At 37.8% G+C, this 23,570-nt stretch overlaps 1 protein-coding gene across 1 annotated transcript in view; it reads left to right on the forward strand.

Annotated features, from left to right (window-relative positions):
• SLC25A13 (solute carrier family 25 member 13) overlaps positions 1 to 23,570 on the forward strand; it is a gene marked incomplete at its 5' end in the record, with an annotated part of 178,291 nt that overhangs the window by 80,450 nt on the left and 74,271 nt on the right. The window contains 1 exon segment of the mRNA XM_081079534.1: positions 11,508 to 11,647. Within this exon segment, the coding sequence (XP_080935660.1) occupies positions 11,508 to 11,647 (140 nt within the window).

Genomic DNA, 23,570 nt, shown 5'->3' on the forward strand with positions numbered 1-23,570 from the left:
GGGAAAATGGACAGGTTAGATGACATGAGGAAATATAAGCCAACACTTAAGTCATTTTGATTCAAGTTGCAGAAAATGATGAAAGTTTAAAGTATGGAAATGACAAGTTTTGAAGGTAAGCACCCAAATTTAATAATAAATAAAAAAGCTAGAGGAATGTAAGTATTGGACTAGAAGAGGACAAAATTTTAGCCGTAATATTTCAAGCTCCCTGGAAAGGTCATTTATTTATTATCTTTGTAAAGACATTTAGAAAATGAAATATTCAAAAAGATAACTGAGGGGGGAAATGGTTACGAGTCAGAAGGAGCATTATTTGGGCAAAATTTTTTGTTAACATGGATTCTGATTTTGGTATTTCACAAAAATGTGTTACTTTGGTGAAAGAAACTTATTGCCCTAAAGTAGATTTTATTTTATATTATTTTTGGACCTGAGTATATTGTTTTATACACATTTCAATAGAGAATACAAATATTGAATGAGAACAGTGTGAGTTTTGGAAGTAAATAACCTCCACATTGATAAGAGTTGTGGCATGCCTGCTTTTTTATTGAGTGTCTTGCCTGAGATCCTAGAGACTGTTCAGAAGCTGTTCCAGTTCATTGGGTCAAAAATCCACTATTTACGAAAAGCTAAATACGGATTTGCACGATTGACCATAATGGCTTCAATTTTGAGAGATAGTAGTATCAGAGAACACTTCCAGTTGGGGGGATAATTTGAGAATTGTCCATGCTTCAAATGGCTAAAATATTGTACTTTTTGCTACTTCATTACTCCATTTTAAAAATGGAGTGGGGGGTGAAAAGCCTATTGAGAAGGTGGAAGAATGTCAATTGGAGAGTAAATCACAATAACCATGTGAAGCCACTGCTTAGTTAACCTTCCTTTAGAAGACCGTCGGTGTGGAGAGGTCAAATTGGGGGCTTCTTCCCCTGTTGTGCATGTTTAAGTGTGTGTAAGATGAAGGGAGGAAAGAACTTGTAAATAGAAAAGAAGGTGTGGAGTACAGAAAGCTAATAGTAAATCCTAAAACTTGGAGCACTGGGGAAATTTGACTATTTTAAACTATATTGCTCACTTAAAAATAGTAAAATTATACCATTATTTTTTCAGTGTGAAAGAGATAAAAATACAGTTATTCTAAATTGGAAAATTTGCTGTAATCTTGCTGCTAATGACTGATTTCTTCCAACAGTTGCAAGGCAGTTTTTGCTCTGATAGGTCGATAAAGGAAATAAAATCAAGAATGTACTGGAAGTTCTCAGAGAAAATTGCAGTTTAGGTATATGTTGAGGGTGGATAGTTAGACATTTTAATTGAAATAAAACAATTTTATACTAATATGGGATCACTGTGGGTGTACATTTGTAGTACATCTGCCCTTGAGAGCATTTATGTAGGGTTAAATGCATGTTAATGCTTTTGCAAGAAAATTATTTTTGATAACATCCGTCTAAGGAAACTAGCTTAGGAAATTGGTTTTCTAAACAATGTAGATATTATACTTGCATTTAGAGAATAAATTAGGATTCTTTGTACTGCTTTAAACATTTCAAAGAGTTGGAATTTTGGGGTTATATTCTTCTCTAGTGGTGAGGAAAGTTACCAATAATTAACAAAAAAGATGATTAAAGCAAACTTACACATCTGGAGAGTGACCACAGTCTGCTCTATGCCTCCAAACACCATTTTAAATGACTTACTTTTGATATTATGAAAGACTGCTAATGATTTATTCTATCCAATTGAAAATAACTTTTTCTAGTAGATAGATTGAAAACATCTCGGTTGGCCTCTCTTGCTGTTGATTTAAATAATGCATGTGCTAGAAGATTGTTTTCGAATGCTAAATATCTGTCAGCCTTTAACTTTTTTTTTTTTTGTTAACCAACATTCACTACAAAGATTTAAATAGTGTATTAATCTTGAGGATTTATAAATCGACCAGATTTTAGAATAGGAAGGATTCTTATCAAGAAGGCAGACCCTGTGTTCTCATTGTAATAGCGTGGGGGTGTTCATTGGAACTATGGGCTCCCTGGCTGCGTCTGAAATCTGTTGCATCAAAATCTTTGGGTGTGGGACTTGGGAATGTGTTTTGAATAAGCCCTCCAAGGGAACCGGGTTCGCACTGCAGTTGAACCATGGCTGGTACAGTTTATGGCTTTCTTCCATGGATGTGGAAACAGGCCCAGAGAGAGGAAGGTGACTGGTTTCGTAGGAATCAACAATTTTGTCTTCTGGCCCTACTAGAAAGATGATGTTCTTTTCTAGCATGCCACATGACCTCATATCAGGGTAGTCCCATTCTTCTCTAAGTACAGAACTGGAAGGGTTTTAAATTAGCCCTTATTTTTACGTATGCCAACATCATATATGACTTCAATATACTATTCAGCTCAGCTTGTCTGTGTGGTCTGTCTGTATGTGCTTATTTTTTGAAAGATACGTATCCCCACTGTACCTACATGTTCAGAATAATGATAATAAAAAGTTTACAGGGGCTTATAGCAAACTCCATTTTAATGAGAAGGGTTGCGTGTGTGAAGTACTTGTTCTGTACTTACTCTGTTTTAATGGCACCCATTTTCCCCCTAGCACTTCCTTGAGGGAGTCTGAATTGTAGCCAGAATACTTCTTTCCTCTTCAGACCCTTAACTGTGATTAATATCAAAAGGCACTTGTCAAAAGGGTTTGAAATGGCAACCTTGGTATCGGAGCACGTGGTGGTAGAGGCAGTTCTGCATCCACTTACTCCATTATGTTATTTGACTTACGAATTCAACAATTTGTCCTGCTCCCTGCCTGAAAGACGTTGGCCATATAAGCTGTTGTTAACCGTATCAGCAGGGTGGAATATTATTGCCCTTTGAGCGAAACCGCAACTTTCTGTGAGGATTGAGCACACGTTAGGAAAAGCACCCCAATGAAGCTGTGCAGAGATAAAGTGCAATGACTGTTCAGAATCTTTCCCTTTGCCTCCGAGAAGGATTGCGTTCGGGTTTGATGGAAAGATCCTGTTAGTGTTTATTGTATTGATGAAATTTTTAGGATCCATGAGCGAAATAGTATTATGGTTCAGTGTTTGAAATAATGTAGCTTGATGAACCTTTTTTATTTTAATGGGAAACTTGTTTTCGTTGATTTGCAGCTTCCAAAAGAGTGAATCTTTTGGAAATTAAAGCGCATTAATGTAGTTACTTTGTATGGAAACAAAAACGTAGAAAGTTAAAATTTGCATAAGTGAAGACCTTGATGATTTCAGATTATAGTGTGGTGGAGGTTAAGGAATAAGAGCCCACAGAATTTGTAAAAACAAATTCAGTCTAACCACTTAATGGCATGTGCAAGTAATTTGCCAATTAAATATTTCTAGTTATCTGAAAGATCTTCAAAGTAAAGAGTGGAGGTTCTTAATCTTTGTTAATTTCATACTTTCAGAAACATAATAGAAAATTACTTCGTTTTTGATCACTTTTCATTCAAAATTTTAATATGTGAGCTAAGAGAAGGGTGGATTTTTAAATATTTGAGAATTATTGCTTTTTGAGGAATGTATAAACTGTAATGTTTCCAAATCACAGTGCCTGACACTTCTTTTTATCATTTGTAAATATTTGGTGCCCGGATAATTTTCAATATAATTAAGACTTTCGATTTTGGAGTTTTGCCATTTTAATGGCCACCTACTATGTTTAGGACATTGTAGTAGGAAAACTTAGATCCAAATCAACCCTCTAAGATAGATATTTTATTCTCATTTTACAGATTGAGAGAACTGAGTCATAGTAAGTAATCTGCCTAATGTCACTCATTAGTAAGAGGTGGAGCTGACAGTCCAGGTTTCCTTTAAAAAATAGCTTTATTATATCCATTTAAAGTACAATTCGCTGTTTTTTTGTGTACAGATACTTGCAGATTTGTGCAACCATCTCCACAGTCAATTTTAGAACATTTTCATCGCCCCAGCTAGAAACCACATACCTTAGCAATTCTCACTCTCCCCTCCCATTTCCCCCCATTCCCTCAATCCTAAGCAACCACTAATCTACTTTCTGTCTCTATGGACTTGCCTATTCTGGACATTTCATATAAATGGAATCATGCGATATGTAATCTTTTGTGACTGACTTCTTACTATGATGTTTTCAAGGTTCATCCATGTTGTAGCATGTAACAGTACTCTGTTCCTTTTTACTGATGAATAGTATCACATTGTTATGGATATACATTTTGTGTATTCATCCTTCAATTAAGGGACATTTGGTTTGTTTCTACTTTTTGGCTATCATGAATAATGCTGCTGTGAACATTTGTGTACAAGCTTTTGTGTGGATACATGTTTTCATTTTTCATGGATATATACCTAGGAGTGGAATTGCTGGGTTATATGGTAACTATGTTTATTTGCTTTTTGAAGAACTGCCAACCTGTTCCAAAGTAACTGCACCATATTACTTTCCCATCAGCCATGTGTGAGCGTTCCAATTTTTTCACGTCCTCACCAACACTTGTTATTAGCGAAGGTGAAATGGTATCTTATTGTGGTTTTGATTTACATTTCCTTAATGGCATCTTATCATGCATTTATTGGGCATTTGTATGTCTTTTTTAGAGAAATGTTTACTCAGTTCCTTTGCCCATTTTTAAAATTGGGCAATGTGTCTTTTTATTGAGTTGCGAGAGCTCTTTGTGTATTGCAGAGTCCTTTATCAGATATGATTTGCAAAATTTTTCTCCCATTCTGTTTTATTCACTTTGTTGATGGTACCCATTGGAATGCAAACGTTTTAAATTTTAATGAAGTCTGTTTTACCTATTGTTTTCTTTTGTTGTTTGTGTTTTTGGTGTCGTATCTATGAAAACATTTCTTAATCCAGAGTCACAAAGATTTTTGCCTATATTTTCCTGTCAGGGCATCACAGTTTTAGCTCTTATATGTAGGTATTTGCTCCATTTTTTGTATATGATATGAGGTAGGGTTCTAACTTCTTTCTTTTACATGTGGATAATCCAGTTGTCCCAGCACAATTTGTTCAAAAGACTGAAATCTTTCCCTATTGAATTGTCTTGTCACTCTTGTTGAAAATCAAATGTTAGGGTTTATTTCTTGACTCCAAAATCTGTTCCATTTATCTATATGTCTGTCTTTATGCCAGTACTGCAGTCTTGATTACTGTAGTTTTGTAGTAAGGTTTAAATACAACTTTGTTCTTATTTTTCAAGATTGTTTTGACTATTCTGGGTCCCTTGAATTTCCACATGAATTTTAGGATCAGCTTGTCAGTTTCTCCAAAGAAGCCAGCTAAACCTGTACATCACTTTGGGCAGTATTGCCATCTTAACAATGTTACATGTTCCAATCTATGAGCATGGAATGTCCTTTTTATTTAGGTCTTTATTGATTTCTTCCAATAATGTTTTATGGTTTTTAGAGTATAGGCTTAGCATGCCTTTTGTTAAGTTTTTCCCTAAATAGTTTATTTTTTGTGAGGCTATTGTAAATGGAATTGTTTCCTTAATTTCATTTTTGGAGGTTGCTTATTTTCAGGGTATGGAAATACAGCTGATTTTTATGTCTTGATCTTGTATTCTTCAACCTTGCTGGACTCATTTATTAGTTCTAATAGTTTTTTAGTGGATTCCTTAGCACTGCTAATACATAAGACCACGTCATCTGCAACTCAGCTTTTAAAAAATGACAATTCTCTTCTCTACAACCATACTCTGTAGCCTAGGAAGTTTTAACTTAGGGAAAATTAGTTGACTTGGAAATTATATTTAGAAAAGAAATAATTGCCACTTTGTTATTGTCTTTTTGTAATCTAAAAAGAAAAATACAGCAGACTTTTAGGCTGAAGACATTTTTGGAGAAAGCAAAGTCCCACAAATAAAGTAGAAGGATTCTTGAGCTTATTTGGTGAAGTCTTGCTTTAGATAATATCATCATTACTTGGTGAAATTATGGGAACTATAGGCCTTCCAAACATAGTTTATTTGGCACAGGCTGAAGTAACAGTTATACTTTAAGAGATAAGCATTCTAATTTGTTTTTATTTTCAGGAGGAGTGGGTGAGCTATGAAAAAATATGACTTTAAATATCCAAAATATATATCTAGTGCTTCATTCATATTCCAGTGCTAATTCAGTTTTGTTTCTTTGCCTAGAGGACCTCAAGCTGGGGGTAAGATTTTAAGACCTTGTATTTTAGGCTAGGAGAGACCTTCTTCTAATTCTTTTTAAGTTAGTGAAATATCTGCTAAGTCATGCCTATGTACGAGTGTGTATAAAAACTATTAACTCACCAGCTGACAGTTTTCATATTTATAGATATAGATATCTATATCTGTATAGATATCTATATCTATATATGTATGTGTGTGTGTGTGTGTGTGTGTGTATATATGTTTATTTATTTTTTAATTTCACTGAAAGAGATAAGTAACCAAGAATCCTAGAACTTTTTGGATTTCCTCTTTCCTCTCTAGGACTACAAGTTTGGTTTGGAAAGTCAGGGAATGGTTAAAGGTTTAGTGATAGCATTGCCCTAAGGTTGATTCCTGGAGTCTTTCATGGTAAAGCTCATGGAATTTTCCATGGGAGCCAGAGGACAGAGCAGAATTTGCAAATCACTTTGGTTTTTAATTTCTGATTTTCATAGCCTCACAAGGCACGGAGCAATCTGTTAAACAATCAAATGTCAAGTGAGAAAGCTATTTGGATTGCTTGAAAGGAGAAAAGTTTATTAACCTGAAGTGATAGTGCAGTGCCCTCCAAAGTGAGGGGGGAAATTCCCAGAACCCATTGTGAGTATTGGGCTTATAGATATTGTTTCTAATCATGAACCTACAAGAAAATGTACAGGCCAAGTATTTTAGATAATGCGTGCCCCAGAATGACATATTGGAGCAGGATGAAATATTCAAAGACTTACGAACCTGTAAAATATTTTTGGAGGAAGTGTGTGAATTTTCCAGAGTGGCAAAATTTAATATTTTCATTTTTTAGGAGTTGATTAGCCATGACAATGAGTAGAAATGTTGGTAGTCTTCCTCTTTACCTATCATACTCCTTCCCGCTTGGCATATTATTTGATTTATCCAGTTAGAAGGGCTTGGCAGTCTTATAATATTTGAGTACATAAACCTCTGTTGGCAATCTTATGATATTTGAGTACATAAAACAAACTTTATTTATAGAAAATAAATTTTGTATAAATTGTACCAAGTGTAAAAAACTCCAGGTCTTTTTTTTTTTCTGCAGAGTCCTTTGACTATACTTCCCACAGCAACATTTTCCTCATCATAAATGTAGCATCAATTCCTTGGGGTTTAAAAATATTATTTGACGGTGGCAAGTGATGCCAACATCTATAACTGCCTGGAGCAGGATCTGTCATGTCTTAGTGACGTCAGGTAGCTTTGGTCCAAACCGCTCTGAGGGGACCCTCAATTCATTTAAAAAAAAAAAATGAACCCTTCCTCATGCTTGTTCACGTTGTTCTCCACTGAAAAACTCCCTCGTAGATTTGTCTGAATAAATCCTCGACAGCCTTCAGGGCGTTGATCAAGTTTATCTTCTCCAAGAAACTTTTTTCTCCCACTTCTATAAGTGCCTCCCTCTTTACACTTCTGTTTCTTCACCACGAGGAACTCCTGCACTTTATCATTTACTATGGCATACTGTTTGGAGCTGTGCTCAGTTATTTTTTGTAGATTAGACTTAGGTACAGTACCATGTCTTCTACCCCTCCTGCCACTTCCCACAGGGCCTAGTACACAGTACAATGCTCCTAAGTTGTGCTACTTAGAATTTGATAGCTAGCTAAGGACTGGCATTCTTACAAGTGCCCGAAGGTTAGAACAGCTGACAACAGGCAATGGGATCACATTCTCAGGATCATGTAGTTTGTAAGCTGTCCAACTCCGAGGAGCCCCAGCCCGATGGGCCATGAAATGAATGTCATACACTGGCTTGTGCAACACGGCCCTGTGTGTCCTGTTGCCTCTACACATGGCCTGCGTTTACACATTACTTTGTTGCTTTGGCTGGTCTGGAGAATCTTTCCTACCTCCTTCCTTTAATATTCTTGTCTGTTTCAATGGGAAGTTAAAAATTAGTAACTCGGAGTAAATCTAACCCTTCCATAGCTCTTTAGGATAATGTTTTTCAAAATGAGATCCTGGACCCATGTATCAGAAAAATCTTTGGGATGGTGCTTAAAATGCAGATTCTTCAGTCCCTCGATAGACTTGAATGAGCCTGGGAGCGGGGTTGGAGACTTTCATTACCGTGTTTCCCCGAAAATAAGACCTAGCCAGATAATCAGCTCTAATGCATCTTTTGGAGCAAAAATTAATATAAGACCCAGTATTATATTATATTACATTATATTATACCCGGTTTTATATTGTATTGTATAAAACCCAGTCTTATAGTAAAATAAGACTAGGTCTTATATAAACTTTTGTTCCAAAAGACGCATTAGAGCTGATTGTCCAGCTATGTCTTATTTTCGGGGAAACACAGTAGCAAGACTGATTAGTCTTACACAGCACACTAAAATTTCAGGAAATAATTGTTGAATTAGCTTCTCAGGAAGGTGAAAACTATAGTTCCTCAAAGGATTTGTTACCAGTGTCCTTAACCTGTCACACTATTGTAAACCTTTTCTGATTCATTTAAATTCAACCACTACTTAGTAAGTGGTTGTTCTGTGCCCTCCACTGTGTGGCCACACTGGGAGAATCAGATGTGAAATATAAGAAAAGATATACACCAAATATGTGTACTGACACACATATCTGCATATATATACATATTATAGTGAGGTCTTTTTAAAACCATTACCAATAGTACAGGTGTGTAGGATTGACAATTTGTAGAGGTGAGATATGTCTTGGGGATCATATATAGCTCTATACTTGAGTGAGACTAGATTTCAGTACTTCACGCAGGCATTTGTATAAGAGAAACAAGCTCTGTGGAAGAGTAGAAAACGCTCTAGACTTAGGATAGCATGGAACATTCACAGTGTTGAATTCAAGTCAGAGGTCTAATAAGCAGTAAATGTTACTTTAATTATAGGAAAAATAAGATTGTTGTTTAGGGTGAGGCACATTTTAAATTCATTCACTAAGTTTTGAGTAACTTAAATTTACATGTATTTACAGTTTAAATCATTTAAATATTAAAATGTATACGTGCCTTGGCTTTACATGCCAATATTTGGTTTAATACCTGTTATTTTCTATGGGACATTGAAGGAGAGGTCAAGAAAAGGAAGCATCTCATTTTTGACAGCTATCCTATTACATTAAAACTTTATTTCACTGGAACCTTTGGCAGAAACATGGCAAGAAAGCCATTTTTGTTTGTATATTATTTTTCTAAAATTTTATTGCAGTGTAAAATTTTATTTTTAGTGGGGAAAAATTGTTTTTCCTTTTGGTCACATCTTTGTCATTTGAACATCATTTCTCATTTGTAATTATATAAAGATTAGAAGATTGTGGGGACCTTCTTTGAATCTCTATTTGGCCTGCTTAATATAGGGCTATAGAAATTGAGAACTGGAAAGGAGCTACAGATTATCTAGGTTAATACCTCTTTTTACCACTGAAGATTTACACACATCGTAGCCATGAGAACAACAGCTTACATATGGTGCCTATGAATGTTAGCCACCATTTAGTTGAATTTGAACCCAAGTTACTTGAATCTCAGCTTGGTAATTTCTTCTCAAGCGTTTTAGAGCAGAAGGAAACTTGCAGCGTCTCGTCGCCTTCTACTTAACTAATTTCATTGAGGACAACCCCCCACTCTCCCCAGATCCTCTGGAAGTCTTTTTCTTTTTTCTTTTTTTTTTCCCTTTCTTTAAATCCTAACTCTTGACTCACCTCTTTTTTTTTTTTTTTTTTTTTTTTTAATATCCTGTCTCTTTTTTCCCTGAAAGTAGAGAAGATAGAATGAATTCACATACCTTGAGGGTTGTACTTTAAAACTTTTTATTATTATTGTCCTCCTCAGGGCCAGCCTGAGGTTTTCTGCCACCTTTTATAAAATTTATGCCTGGCATAATTCTGATTTTTACTACCTTCTCTGTGCACATACACACCCAACCTTATGCTGATGGCGGCACTACTGTTTCTTCATGGCAAGACTTTAAAAATTGCTGGAAACTTTAAAAGCATGGAATAAAAACTTGTGGGTGGAATGGGGTGGAAGTAGGAAATTTGGGGGAAACAGTGGAAACATGTGCCAGGATTTTTGGCACCCTTTAGGGGACTAAAGAACTTATTTTTTCTCTTTTAAAATAGACGCAAAGGGGAAAAATAACAAAGTATGAAGCACAGTTTGCTCATAAAAATAGGCAGGCTTAGTACTGTGTTTTCCAGAAAATAAGACCTAGCCGTACCATCAGCTCTAATGCATCTTTTGGAGCAAAAATTAATATAAGATCTGGTCTTATTTTAATATAATATAAGGGCCGGGTCTTACATAAGACCCGGGTCTAATATTAACTTTTGCTCCAAAAAACTCACTAGAGCTAATGGTCCGGCTAGGTCGTATTTTCGGGAAACACGGTGGCTATATTTAACAATGTGAAGACCAGGACAAAATTCATTAATATAATAATAATTTGTGTTTCCTCTACCTTCCAAACATACAGTTTTCTTGGGAGGAGGAGACTAGTAAATAAAAACATGAAGCTTTAGAAAAGTAAGGTTTTTCATATTGTTTTCTGTCAGTCCTCTGACAGTTTTGTAGTAGAGGCTACAAAGAGTTGAAGAATCAGTACTAGCACGTTTGGTAACCCATCTTAAAATGGAATAATTTGGACCATTTGAGAACTTCTGTCAAGTTCAAAGTGTGTCGTGTGAAGTTAAAGGATTGGGCAGCTGGGTTTTCTTCCCACCGCCTTTGTCTTCAAGTGTGATTTGGTAAACAGTATAACTTTCTAAAGCTCAGATAGAGTCTTCATGCTGTTGAATATGGACTTGTAGATTTATCTGATTTCTAAATCCTCAAAAACTTTTCAATAACTCCATAAAGGACTATGTTTAAGATTTATATAGTGTTATGTGTGTTTCTGTATGTATCTTTGTTTTTCATGCCACTAAAGATTGAATTATATCCCCTATGCCTAGAAAATATTTGTTGAAACAAAACATAGGACATGATGATATTATATATGGCTTATTACTTTGGTTTGGTTTCCTACTGCATTTTAGGTGTGTGTGTGTGTGTGTGTGTGTGTGTGTGTGTGTGTGTGTGTGTGTTTCTTTGTTTTATTTGGTGGGATTATTTGATTTCTTGACTGATTCCATGAGGATTCTGACTTTTTATTTCTGCCATGGTTTTGTAATATGTGTGTGTTTTAAAAGTTGAATTAGTTACTTTTTATAAGAAGAAAGTAGCAATGTCCATTTAATAACATTTTATAAGGACGGACCTGATTTGCTTTGTTTTAATTAACCTTGTTTCCTTCTGTTTTCAGAGGATGTTAAGCAAGTTTTTGAACAGACTACAATTCATCAACATATTCCATTTAACTGGGATTCAGAATTTGTGCAACTGCATTTTGGAAAAGAAAGAAAGAGACACCTGACATATGCGGAATTCACTCAGTTTTTGCTGGTGGGTCTAGCTCTTAAAAAGTTACAAAGATTAAATAAGTAAAACTGGGATCCTGATTTACCTCAAACTTTCTAACCCCAGCCAAATGATTTCATTCGGTATGTCTCTATTATAGTGTGTAGAAACCATAAGATTAAATGGGCTCTTACAGATTATGTAGAACTTCTTTATGTTTAAAAGAAATATACATTGAGGTCCCAGGAAATTAAGTAATTTGCTCAAAAGTCATGTACCTCAAGAAGGGCAAAATTGAAACTTGTACTCTTGGCTTATGACTAGTTCTACTTCTGTTTACCCAAGTTTTAATTTCCCCTGAGAAATGGACAGATGTCATCATCAGCATCTAACAGTGGAATCATTAAATCTGAGGCCTGTCATTGACGAGGCACAAGTCTGGAACTTGGCTGCATATTGGTATTACCTGGTGAGCTTTACAAACTACTATTGCTTAGGTCCCACCTCTAGAGATTAGATGAGATTTGATTTGATTTCGGGGTGGGCGAGGGGATGGACAGCCTGGGCATCGGGATATTTAAAGCTTCTTAGGTGCTTCTAATGTGCAGCCACTGTTGGAAGGGCACTTGCTGTCCGTATCCAGGATTAAACTGTGGGAGTTGTCGACATTTGTAGATGTTCCCGGCCCAGTCCTTCCTGCCTTTCTCTCCCCAACCCCCGTTTTTGTGATCATGTCACTGAACCACTGATGATGCCAAGAGAAGAGTAGTTAACAAAATATGATTGCAGTTTAGTTTTCTTCTTGAAGCTTAATTTTGAACATGTTTGAACTGTGATATTAACATTTAGCCCCTAGAAACCAATAGCTACATGATATGTTAAGTATATATGATAAACCACTCTTTCTTTTGAATTTTTATGCATTTGGTTAGTTTCTCTGACAATTACATTTTATATTTTATTAAATGTATTTTAAAAGAGTCATTTAGGGGATCAGATTGCTATATTTAAACTTAGGGTCTTGAGGAAAACTTCTGTTCTTCTGTTCTTTGACACTAGTGATGTCCCTAATGGGTACCTTGATGTCCCTGCTTCTTTTGTGTGTCCGAGGGCTTGCCAGCCTTCTGAGGAGTGGTTGGAAACACAGCTGTGGGGTGGAGGTGGAAGGTGCACGGGACACTGTCATGCAGGGTGTCATGCGGGTCTCTGGTCCCGCTCTCCACATAAGAACGCAGGACATGGTGAGCCAAAAAGGAATACCCACGAAGCCATAGATAGGGGAGTCGTACGACTATATTCTCGCTGATGGCTTGGAGACATGGGAAGCTGGAGCCTCATGATCTGCAACCCGCCGTCCGCTTCTCTGCCAACGAACATCACTTGCTAGCTGCAATCTACTCTTGCTAGCTCAGCCACCATCTTCTTGCTAGCCCCCATTTTTCTGCAAGCGTAGCCACAGCAGTTATATTAGTGGCCAATAGCTCACTGGTTACAGCTGACGGCCAACTAGCCACAGCTGATGGCCATCCAATCACAGTTGATGGCCATTTAGTACCCGAGTGAGCACCTTTCCACCTGAGGGCGACAGCCTGGAAATTGCACTCCTGGCTCTGTCCCCATAGACACACACACACACACACACCTTGTGGTGTGCTCATTCAGCCAATGTTTTGTGGCGTCCATTCCTAGACACCAGCATATGTAATAGGTTGACTTTAATAGGTGCTTCTCTTTTTGACTTTTACTGGCATTGTTATGATATATGAAATCTGTCTTGCTGTTTAGTTTACTTTTATTTTCCTGGCCTTTGGAAATTTAAAAACAAGATGTCTTAAACCTGACTAGGTAATATTCGTTAAAAACACGTTCATGTCTATGAATCCCCGTTTGCACTTCCATGTCAACCTACTTATGTAACTCAGGTGGAGAATGGAAGTCGAGTTGTTAGATTTTTGCTGTTGTTTACACAAGACCTTGGCGCACAGTAGGAGGTGGTATTCATTTTGATGAGGAATAATTACAATAATGTTATTGAGACAAATGCCTCAAATTAACTTTATGGAACACAGCCTAATTAACTTTTAGTCTTAATGGGATGTTAGCAGTAGTAAGGCTGATCATGGTTTCCTTTAAGCAAGTATCAATTATACTGAATTGAGTGGGCTGTAAACCACTCACAGCAGCTTCTAGGCCTTCAGCAAGATACAGTATAGAGAAGCCAGAGTGGAAGGTTAGATGACTCAGAGATTACTAATTAGGTTTCCAGCTTCAACTTGTAGGGCATTCACTTGAATTTGACTCCATTCTGTAATGGTAAACGGACTCATCCCACAGTGTCCTGCGTGGGATGATTTTGATTTTGTAGCCCAAATGTAAGTGTTAAACTTTTACTAAATTAAAATGGTTTTTCTCACATAATTATCCCAGTGAGGGCCTGTCTTCTGTGTCCCACTCCAGGCTCACATTTAAAGGAATTGATGGATGTATTGTGATGGACTTTATATGAAGGCCAGTGAAATACCACGTTTGATGTCTACCATTGGGTCATTCCCCTCCCCCCGCTAGCCCCATTCAAATTTTTCATCTGCTTCCTTTGAACTCTTTTCTGGATGCAGGGAACTTCTTAAAGATATCAGTGAACTTAATATCCTGTGTCAGACTTTTGCTTTGTCAAGCATTGCTTGTCTTTCTGCTCTAGGGCAGGGCTTAGAAACACAGGCGCCAGCTCCCTGGCTAATGCCAAGGTCATGAGAGCAGACACGGCTGCTTGAGATGTGAAAGAACGGCCACTGTGCATGCTGCTACCTGTCACGTACTGAAGAAGAACAGCAGCCATTGGGATGCTTGTGGTTTCAGGGAGCCTGAGCAACATGTAGAAACTACATTGCTCGATCCCACTGAAGGTTCTAGAAAGTAGTTCAGATTGGTTCCAGCCAACTGAAGCCTCACACTCTTGTGTGTTACCTCTGCTTATATATGTGCATGTGTTTGTGATTGGTGGGCAGTGCCGTTGTCTGCAAGGTCAGATTTTTATTTTCTTCATGTAATAAATGTTTTACGCTGTCTAAGCAAGAGTGAGTTTGTCATAAGCCACCACATGGCTGTGGGGACGTCACGTGTTTACGTGTTTGTCTGTATGACCTGTTCCAGCTGGTCACCCACGGAGGTGGTGCTGGTCATGGGCATCCCTCGAGTGCTGAGCTGGTATGTTGTTTTCTGTGCTTTGGTTATAAAATGTATAAAGTGTAGAATCAATGAAATACCCTTTGAGCTAAACGTGCCTTGTTTGTAATTTGCATCTAAATGGTAGTGTTGAAGGAAATAGCAGAAAACAATCCTCCTTCCCAGAGTCTTGTTCTTGTTGGAAGGAAAGGATGACAGAGGGAGGGGGGCCACAGTCCAGTTACCCCATCATTAATACTGTTGCATTTATTGCTGCTACTTTTTATGCCCAGTTCTGTTATCTCCAATTCACTGCATGAGCAATGCTGTGTATTGTGAATATGAATGCAGTGTTGCATATGGGTATGTGTGTGTATTTTAAAATGTTCTATAAACTTGTCCACATACCTCTACTCTCAGCTCCTAGAGCAAAGGTCTGATATTATGGTGGCTAGTTGAATAATGCATTTTAACATACTGAAAACAGTACATTTAGAAAAGAATTTGGAGGAATGTTCCTATTTTATATCTGCTGGAAATATTCGTGAATGGTATTAACGTAAAACTTTCTACCGTGTTTGGAAGTATTTCTTCTGTTGTGATTATTACTTGCATGGAGCAAACCACCCAATGCAGCAAATGTTTGCTGAGGATGCAGGATTTGTCATGAAGCCTCATGCAACTTTTGAGACACTTATATTGTACAAGTCTAGGGGCTGTTCCGATGTTTATTTACCTGACGGCTCAAAAGGTGCAGCCACAAACAGGTATAAAATGTACACCCTTCGAGGTTGTTCTTTCGTAGCATAAACCCTTGTGGTAGGTATAAACCTGAAACTAACATTCATAGTACGGTTAGAGCTGCCATCCAAAGTACATACATAAAGGGCCAGAGACCAGCATCAGGTCATCGAGTTAACTGCCCCATTTTAAGATGAGGAAATTGAGGCCTTTCACTTTAGAAGCTCTATTGTGGTATCTCATTTGTGATTTATATTTGTATTTCCCTAGGGACTAATCATGTCAAGCATCTTTCCTGTGTTTATGGTATGTTTTCTTTGGAGACATGTCTGTTTGGATCCATTGCCCATTTTTTTATCTGGTGGGCATTGTAGGTAACTATGAGCATAGAGTGAAAGGTCTCTTAAATGTTTCTGCCAAATTATTCTGTAGAGTCAGTAGTACTAAGAGTTATTTTCAAAAAAAAAGAAAAAAGTAATAATAGTAACAATCTTTATAATTGACAAAGGGTTTTTCAATATTCTATTTCTGATAATAGCATTCCTCAGTACCCTGAGAGATAATTATCATTATCCCCTATTATATGCGAAGGAATAAACAGACTCTAGGGTAAACTTTTGCATTTACAGATAATTGTCTGGAGAAAATGCTCATGGCTTTCATTAGGCTCCCAAAGGAGTACCCCAAAAATGTACAGAGAAACTGTTCTAGAGCTTAGCTTCTTCCAGAAGATTACACACACGTACATGATTCAAAAATATGATGCTGTTTCCACTATATACCACTGTCTCCGGGGCCAAGGCTCTGAACGGTTGCTTTCTGTTCTGGAAGGGGCTGTGCTTCTGAATGGGGGTGTACAGCCATGCACTGCTGGACATTTAGCATACTTGACCCTTACCCATTAATTGCCAGGTATGATAATAAAACAGCTCTCGGTAGGAGTATGTGTTACTGTTGTTTCCATTTACTTTTTGATAATGTTTCATAATCATAGGTCTATATTTCACACATAATTATTACAATTTAAATATAATCTACACATATGAATTTCTAGTGGCTCCAACATCTGGATAAAAAAATCCTACGATTGCTACCATATGCAATATAGTTGTTAACTAGAAGACAATTGCTGTTAACTACCTCTCATAGAGCACTTTCCAGCTTAGAAAGTGCTCTGACTTGTATTTGTCCTTATAATCACTTTCGGTGTTAAGCAGTTACTCTTATTTCTGTGTGGAAGATGAGCACACAGAGGCTTGGAGAAGCTTTCTGGATTTGTTCAAGACGAGACAGGGAGAACCGCAGTTGATTTTAATTTTCCCAAATCTCGAGCCGTGTTTTTCAAATGTTGTGTAAAATTTTTCTGAAAGCAATCTGCAAGGATTTGATTCAGTAGGTCTGTGTGGAGCCTAAGAAACCACCTTTCAAACAAACATCCTGAACTGTGGTGTTCCAGATGGTCCGAGGGCCACACATTGCGAAACACGGGTCTAGATACAAAACCCTGACTGTTTAAAAGCACAGAAACTGGTCTTCAGGTCTTCTTCTCAAGGTCGATGGGGAAGTTTGAGAAGAGAGAGACAAACATGATCGTATTTGTTTCAGAAGGATTACTCTGGCTATCGTATGGAAAAGCAAATGGAAAGGGATCTGAAAAGGAGAGGACCACCAGTTGGTCACTTTCTTATTCCAGACAGAAGCAATGATGGCGTGGCTTAGATGGTAACTGTGATGAGCCAAAGTAATTGGGTTCAGGAGAAGCTAAAGGGATAGGCCTGACCAGGCTCGGTGATTTACTAGGATGAGGACAAATAAGGACATGCGGACCTCATGGTTGATGCCTAGGTTTTAGGTTTGGGTAAGTGGGGGGATGGTGGTGGTTTACTAAGAGAGGGAGCACAGGAGAGGGGGTTAATCAGGGGCTGCAGAGCAGTGCTTAGCTTGCAATTGCCTTTCACGTGTGTGTTGCTGGATTGTTTCCACCTCCTCTCCTCAGTTCCTTGGAGTTAGGATGATGCTATAGGAACCCTACTTATGGCCCCACAGACTTGGGCATTTCCAAGGAATTCTGTTCCCCATTTTATGGAACCAGGACGTTTCTTTTGTTTCCAGAGTCAGTCATCCTCTTGCTCCAAGAAGACGAATCATCAAGAAATCAGCAATGCTTTAAATTGGTGGAAAGGTCAGACTTGGAAGCTGGGGTTCCATGAGTTAGCCAAGAAACAGAATAGCTGACTTGGGAAAAAATGGAGCTAAAAATTCTTTATAATATCTCCTCATCAAATGGCATTTAAGAATGAAGTTACCTGACCTAATGGAGAGCGCTATTCCTAAAGGTGTGAGTGTTTTACCATAATTTTATTCTTCAGGTTGCCCTTTTGTCAGAAGGATGACCCATAGAGGTGAATCATAATGGATGGAGCTGGGAATAGAACCTGGGAGTCAGAGCTGTATCTGGTGTCCCAGAATGGCCGTTCACATTGGCAAGGACCCTGTCGTTAGCTCACATGGGCCCCATGACGACCCTGTGGGATGCCAAAGCATATTTATGTGAATAATGCAACTGAACGATTTTGGTTCTTTCTGCTAAATCAAATTGACCATCATTTTGGCTTACGAGTTAGCATGGCATACAAATCAGCCCAGGTCTTGTCTGTGTAAATTGGACACTTTGGTTGTTCAAATTTTGAGCCCAAGCGCATAGAGCCCTGGACTTCTGCTGCCACAGGTGCTGCCACGTGTCCCTCCAGAGCTCTGGTCTGGGCTTCCTAGTCCCCATCACGTACGGTTTGCTACTATATTTGTCAGGGTATCCTGGTACAAGGCAAAACTTGCAACAGAAAAGGCCCTGTGTGCTAAAAAAAAAAAAAAAATTGTTCCCGACCACCACCAAACAAAAGAAAACATAACCTTTAACCATGGCAACATCAGATTCTCAAACTTTGGAACTGATAGAGCATTTTGGCATTAACCAAAAAACAATCACTTGTATTCTAGTAGAACCTGCCGAAGCCACAAGTGTTTAAACAGGTTAGTAGACAACAAGATCCTGGCTTTGGATTGAGCAACCCAAGCCTTTGTGCATCCCCAGGTTCCCCAGCTTGCCGTCTGTATCCAGACCATGGATTTTTAGTAGCCAGAGACCTTGATTATATTTGCATTTTTAACATGTGAGCGCTTTTTATGTTGCTTTCAAGTCGGACCAGATGGAATCTGCAATACAGCTTTGGTATTGTTTCATCCATACAGCACCATTTGATGTCCGAGAATGAAACACAGAGTAAAAGTGGCGAATGTTTGCCCTCAGCTCTTTCAGGAGATTAACGTTTTATGTCTAAAAGGAAGCCATTACCAGGTCGGTGGTGGGTGACCAGAGCCGTGGTAATATCCTGGTCACTTGGAGAATTAGATGCAGGACATGCTCCTCACTTGCTCCTCTCTGGGCAAAGGAAATCAGCATTCATGGTGGTGTTGAGTCCATGGCGTTAGTGAGCTTGCTGTTTTGTTGAGCAGCCTGTCGTGCCGGCTCTTACAGTAGCGTCCTATAAAAATGAACACTCCCTATGGCATCTCCCCAGCTGCTTCCCACTGTGAAGTTTAACATTAAATCAGAAGAGCCAGGAAATTGAGATGGAAAAGCTCTGTACTTGTTTCTGCCAAGGTGTTGCTGTGCCTGCAGTGCCACATGCAACACTGCTCCTAAAGACCGTTTTAATTAAAGGTCCCACCCAGTGAACTGGGGATGAAATTTCACCCCGAACTCTGAAAGTCTGGCTGCCTGGGCTGAATGTGGGGAGCACAGAAAAATATCAAGAATGGGAACTACTTATTCCTCTACCTACTCTATTACTAGTTCTGTTTTTCCTCTGTTTAAAAACACGTGGGTCTTTATTTTAACTAGATTTTTTTCCTTCAGATTAGCATAGGATTATGAAAACGAAGTGGGTACTTAATATAGTGTGCAAGTTCTGATACTTGATGTAATATAGCATTTGTTTGAAATAGGGCTAAATGTGATACCGTATTTTTAAGCATACCTTCTTTATACATTTTTGTTCCTTGTTTTTATAAATAATTACCTACATTTTCCCCAGAATTCTTGTACCACCACCCTTTAAAAAAAGTAATTCTTTTGAATCACACTCTTATTGATAACTCCCTGCTTCTACTAGAGTTTTTAGATTTTCTTTTAAATTGCAAAACTAGACAAAACATAAAAATGCAGACTAGCCAGGAGTCTTCTTTGGTGTTCTTGAGTTCATAATATAAATCGTCTGGATCTGCTGCTTGTTTTGAGGGTCTATCGGTCTGTTTTTTTATGTTCCTGATAAATTATTCTCAGGCTGAAACATAAACTTGCATGTTTGAATAGAGGTGGAGAGAATTTTTGCATTCAAAATATACCCACTTGAAAATTGGAGATTATTAAGGAAATGACAGGCCTAGAAGTGTTAGAAGCGTGAATGTTAGATCTAAAGTGGTGTAACCCCTATATATGTTTATTTCTGTACAGCTAGCAATTTTGAAGAGTTTGATTTTTCTTTCCCCTACAGCAATCTGAATGGATGTGTTGAAGTAGTTGGAAACTGTGGCAATAAAAGCCTATTCTGTTAATCACCATGCATCAGAATAGAGGGAACAGAAACAGTTCACTGGCAAACATTCAAGAGAAACTGGACCTCCTTTCACGTGCTTGAGCAGAACTGCCTTAGGGATAGCTGTACCTTTCCTTGCTCAGGGACCTTCTGGCCTCAGGTGAAGGAGAGCCCCTTCTCTTTGGTCCTTACTGTCTCCATCAGCAGCATTTAGCAAGCACCTCCTTGCCTGGCACTCATAAGAGCTTTCTTTGTAGAGCTATGCCATCCTCACAGCTCTCTGGGTTTCCCATAAGTCCTCGGGCCCTCAGTTTTATTGTCTGTACTCACTTATTTCAGGATCAGTTCCATTTTGTCGTCTGCCTGCTTTTTCTATATAGTGTGGGATGATCTCATCTATTTCTTAACTATTACTTTTTTCCTTCTGTTTTTTGGTAGGCCCCCTAAAAGGAACGGGCAGTCCGTGTAGATTAAGACTGTGGCTCTGGAGTCAGACCCCCCAGGTGCATATCCAGTTTCATTCTTAGCATCACGGGACCCTCAGCTGCTCTTTACCTTATTTTTCATCTGCAAAATAGAGGCGATAGTAGGGGCACCTTAGAAGGTTGTCGGGAGGATTCAGAGAAATGAAGAAAATACAACAGTCCTTGTAGCATAGCACACACTTAATTGCAGTAAGTGTTAGCCTTTGGGTTTTTCCCTAAAATCCTGTTATCGACATCTCCCAGATTGACATTTCTATTTATACCTCTAGCTTTCTTTTGTTTATGGCTTAACCTTTGTTTATATCCTAAATTCGTCTCACTCCAAGTTTCTCATCATGTTAACCACCTCATCTCTTTCCCCTCGAGTGTTTTCCTTTGTGGTAGATTCTTCTATCTCCCCCATCATCCATGGTGAGACTTCTGTGAGATATATCTTGCTCCGTTTTTACGTACAAATCATAACCAAAACTTTTCTTAAAACTTCTTTTCCAGTTATCTGTCCAAATCTACTTAATGATGCTCTTACTACGATTTTACCCAAGGCAGGATAAGTCAGTGATTAAAAAAAAAAAATCTCAGTTTTGGAATCAGACAATACATTGGTATAGATCTCATCTCTGCCACGTCCTACCTGTGTGATTTGGAACTAGTTACTTAACCTCCCTGAGCTGCAGGTGCCTCTCTGTAAGATGAAGATGATAATAGTACTTCGCAGAATTATTATGAGGCTTAAATGAAATATTGTCTTTGAAGTTCTTGGCATAGCCCCTGGCCTGGAGTAAATGTTTAAACAGTCAGCTGTTACTGTTATTCCCCACCCTATCTGGTCTTCATGGCTCTATTCCTATGTCTGGTTCAAAATGAATCAGTAGAACCACCATTCCTACTAGGTGATTTTTTTGAAAGACTCAAAGAACTTACATTGGAAAGGACTGCTTCGGTTTTTAAATCATTCACCTTGGCACAGTCAACGGTACCATTTATTAAGTGCCTGTCAGGCATGACGTCTAGTTCTCATAATCCTGTATAGTAGGTGTTGCTGGAACTCTTAGATGCAAACACACTCCCCTAACCCCTCCCAGGTAAGGGTGTCATGACTGATATTTGAGCTCTGCTCATTCCTGTGCCAAACTTCAGATTATTGTCATCATAATATATTGCTTCCATACCGCCATCTAGTAAAATAAATAAAAATAAATTTCTTGTGCTCCTTAGCTTGTAGTTGAATTGATACCGTATTTTGCTGTGTATACTGCACTTTTTTGCCCAAATTTGTGAGGGAAAAATAAGGATATACATTACATGGGCACTACTAATTCCGTATCTATATAAATGTTTTTAATTCTTTTATTTATGCTTATGAGTTAAAAGTGTAACTCTAGAAGTCAGTAATCCGTATCCGTATGCAAAATAATACCCTGGAATACGATAATCGACAAATAGTTCTTGGCCTTCTATGGTACATAAAGATCGTAAATGTGTTACCAGTACATAAAATGTCTTGTACCTTGTATCTATTCTTGTTTTGTAATTATTTGTTACATAAAATTTCTTGTACTATTTTTTGCACTATTTAGTACTATTTAGTACTATTAGTACTAAATATTTAATACTATTTAGTACTAAATAGTACTATTTGGTACTATAATAGTACTATAGTACTATTTTTTGTACTATATTTTGTACTGTTTAGTACAATTATTTCTTGTACTAAAAATAATTGTTAAAATTCCTTCATAATACAAAAACAAGTACCTAAATATAAACAAATAAAAATTTGAATTAAAAAATTAAAAGATTTTTTTTCCCTAAAAGTTTGGGCCCAAAACGTGGGTGCGCATTATACATGGGCGCATGTTATACATGGCAAAGTACAGTAATTCTAGTGACTGGGGACCTGCTACTTCGCAAAGTAGCCCATTTCATTTCTGAATAGTTGTACAGGTTAAATATGTCTGTTTTGTGCTAAAACTTGATCCCTGTATTTTCTTTCCATTGATTTTTTAAAAAATTTTAAGAGGTAAAGAGCCATCTAACTTTTTTTTTTAACCAAATAGTCTGTTTTTTTTTTTAATTTATTTATTGGGGTGACAATTGTTAATGAAATTACATAATTTCAGGTGTACAATTCCATATTACATCATCAATAAATCCCATTGTGTGTTCACCACCCAGAGTCAGTCACCCAGAGTCAGTTCTCCTTCCATCACCATATATTTGATCCCCCTTACCCTCATCTCCCTCCCCCCACCCCCCTTACCCTCTGGTAACCACTAAACTATTGTCTGTGTCTATGAGTTCTTGTTTCTCATTTGTTTGTCTTGTTTTTGGTTTATATACCACATATCAGTGAAATCATAGGGTTCTCTGCTTTTTCTGTCTGACTTATTTCGCTTAGCATTATATTCTCAAGATCCATCCATGTTGTCATAAATGCTCCTATATCATCTTTCCTTAACGCCGAATATTATTCCATTGTGTATATATACCACAACTTCTTTATCCATTCATCTATTGAAGGACATTTTGGTTGTTTCCATGTCTTGGCCACCGTAAACAAAGCTGCAATGAACATTGGAGTACACGTGTCTCTATAGAGGAATGCTTTCAGATTTTTTGGGTAGATACCCAGGAGAGCGATTGCTGGGTCATATGGTAATTCTATTCGTAATTTCTTGAGGAACCTCCACACTGCCTTCCATAGCAGTTGCACCAGTCTGCATTCCCACCACCAGTGTATGAGGGTTCCTTTTTCTCTACAGCCTCTCCAACACTTGTTGCTCTTTGTCTTGTTGATGATAGCCATTCTGACTGGGGTGAGGTGATATCTCATTGTGGTTTTTATTTGCATTTCTCTGATGATTAGCGATGTTGAGCATTTTTTCATATGTCTATTTGCCATTTGTAAGTCCTCTTTAGAGAAATGTCTCTTCAGGTCCTCTGCCCATTTTTCAATTGGGTTGTTTGTTTTTTTGTTGTTGAGTT

This window comes from Rhinolophus hipposideros (genome assembly GCF_964194185.1).
Source record: "Rhinolophus hipposideros genome assembly, chromosome: 18".
NCBI classification, from domain to species: Eukaryota; Metazoa; Chordata; class Mammalia; order Chiroptera; family Rhinolophidae; genus Rhinolophus; species Rhinolophus hipposideros.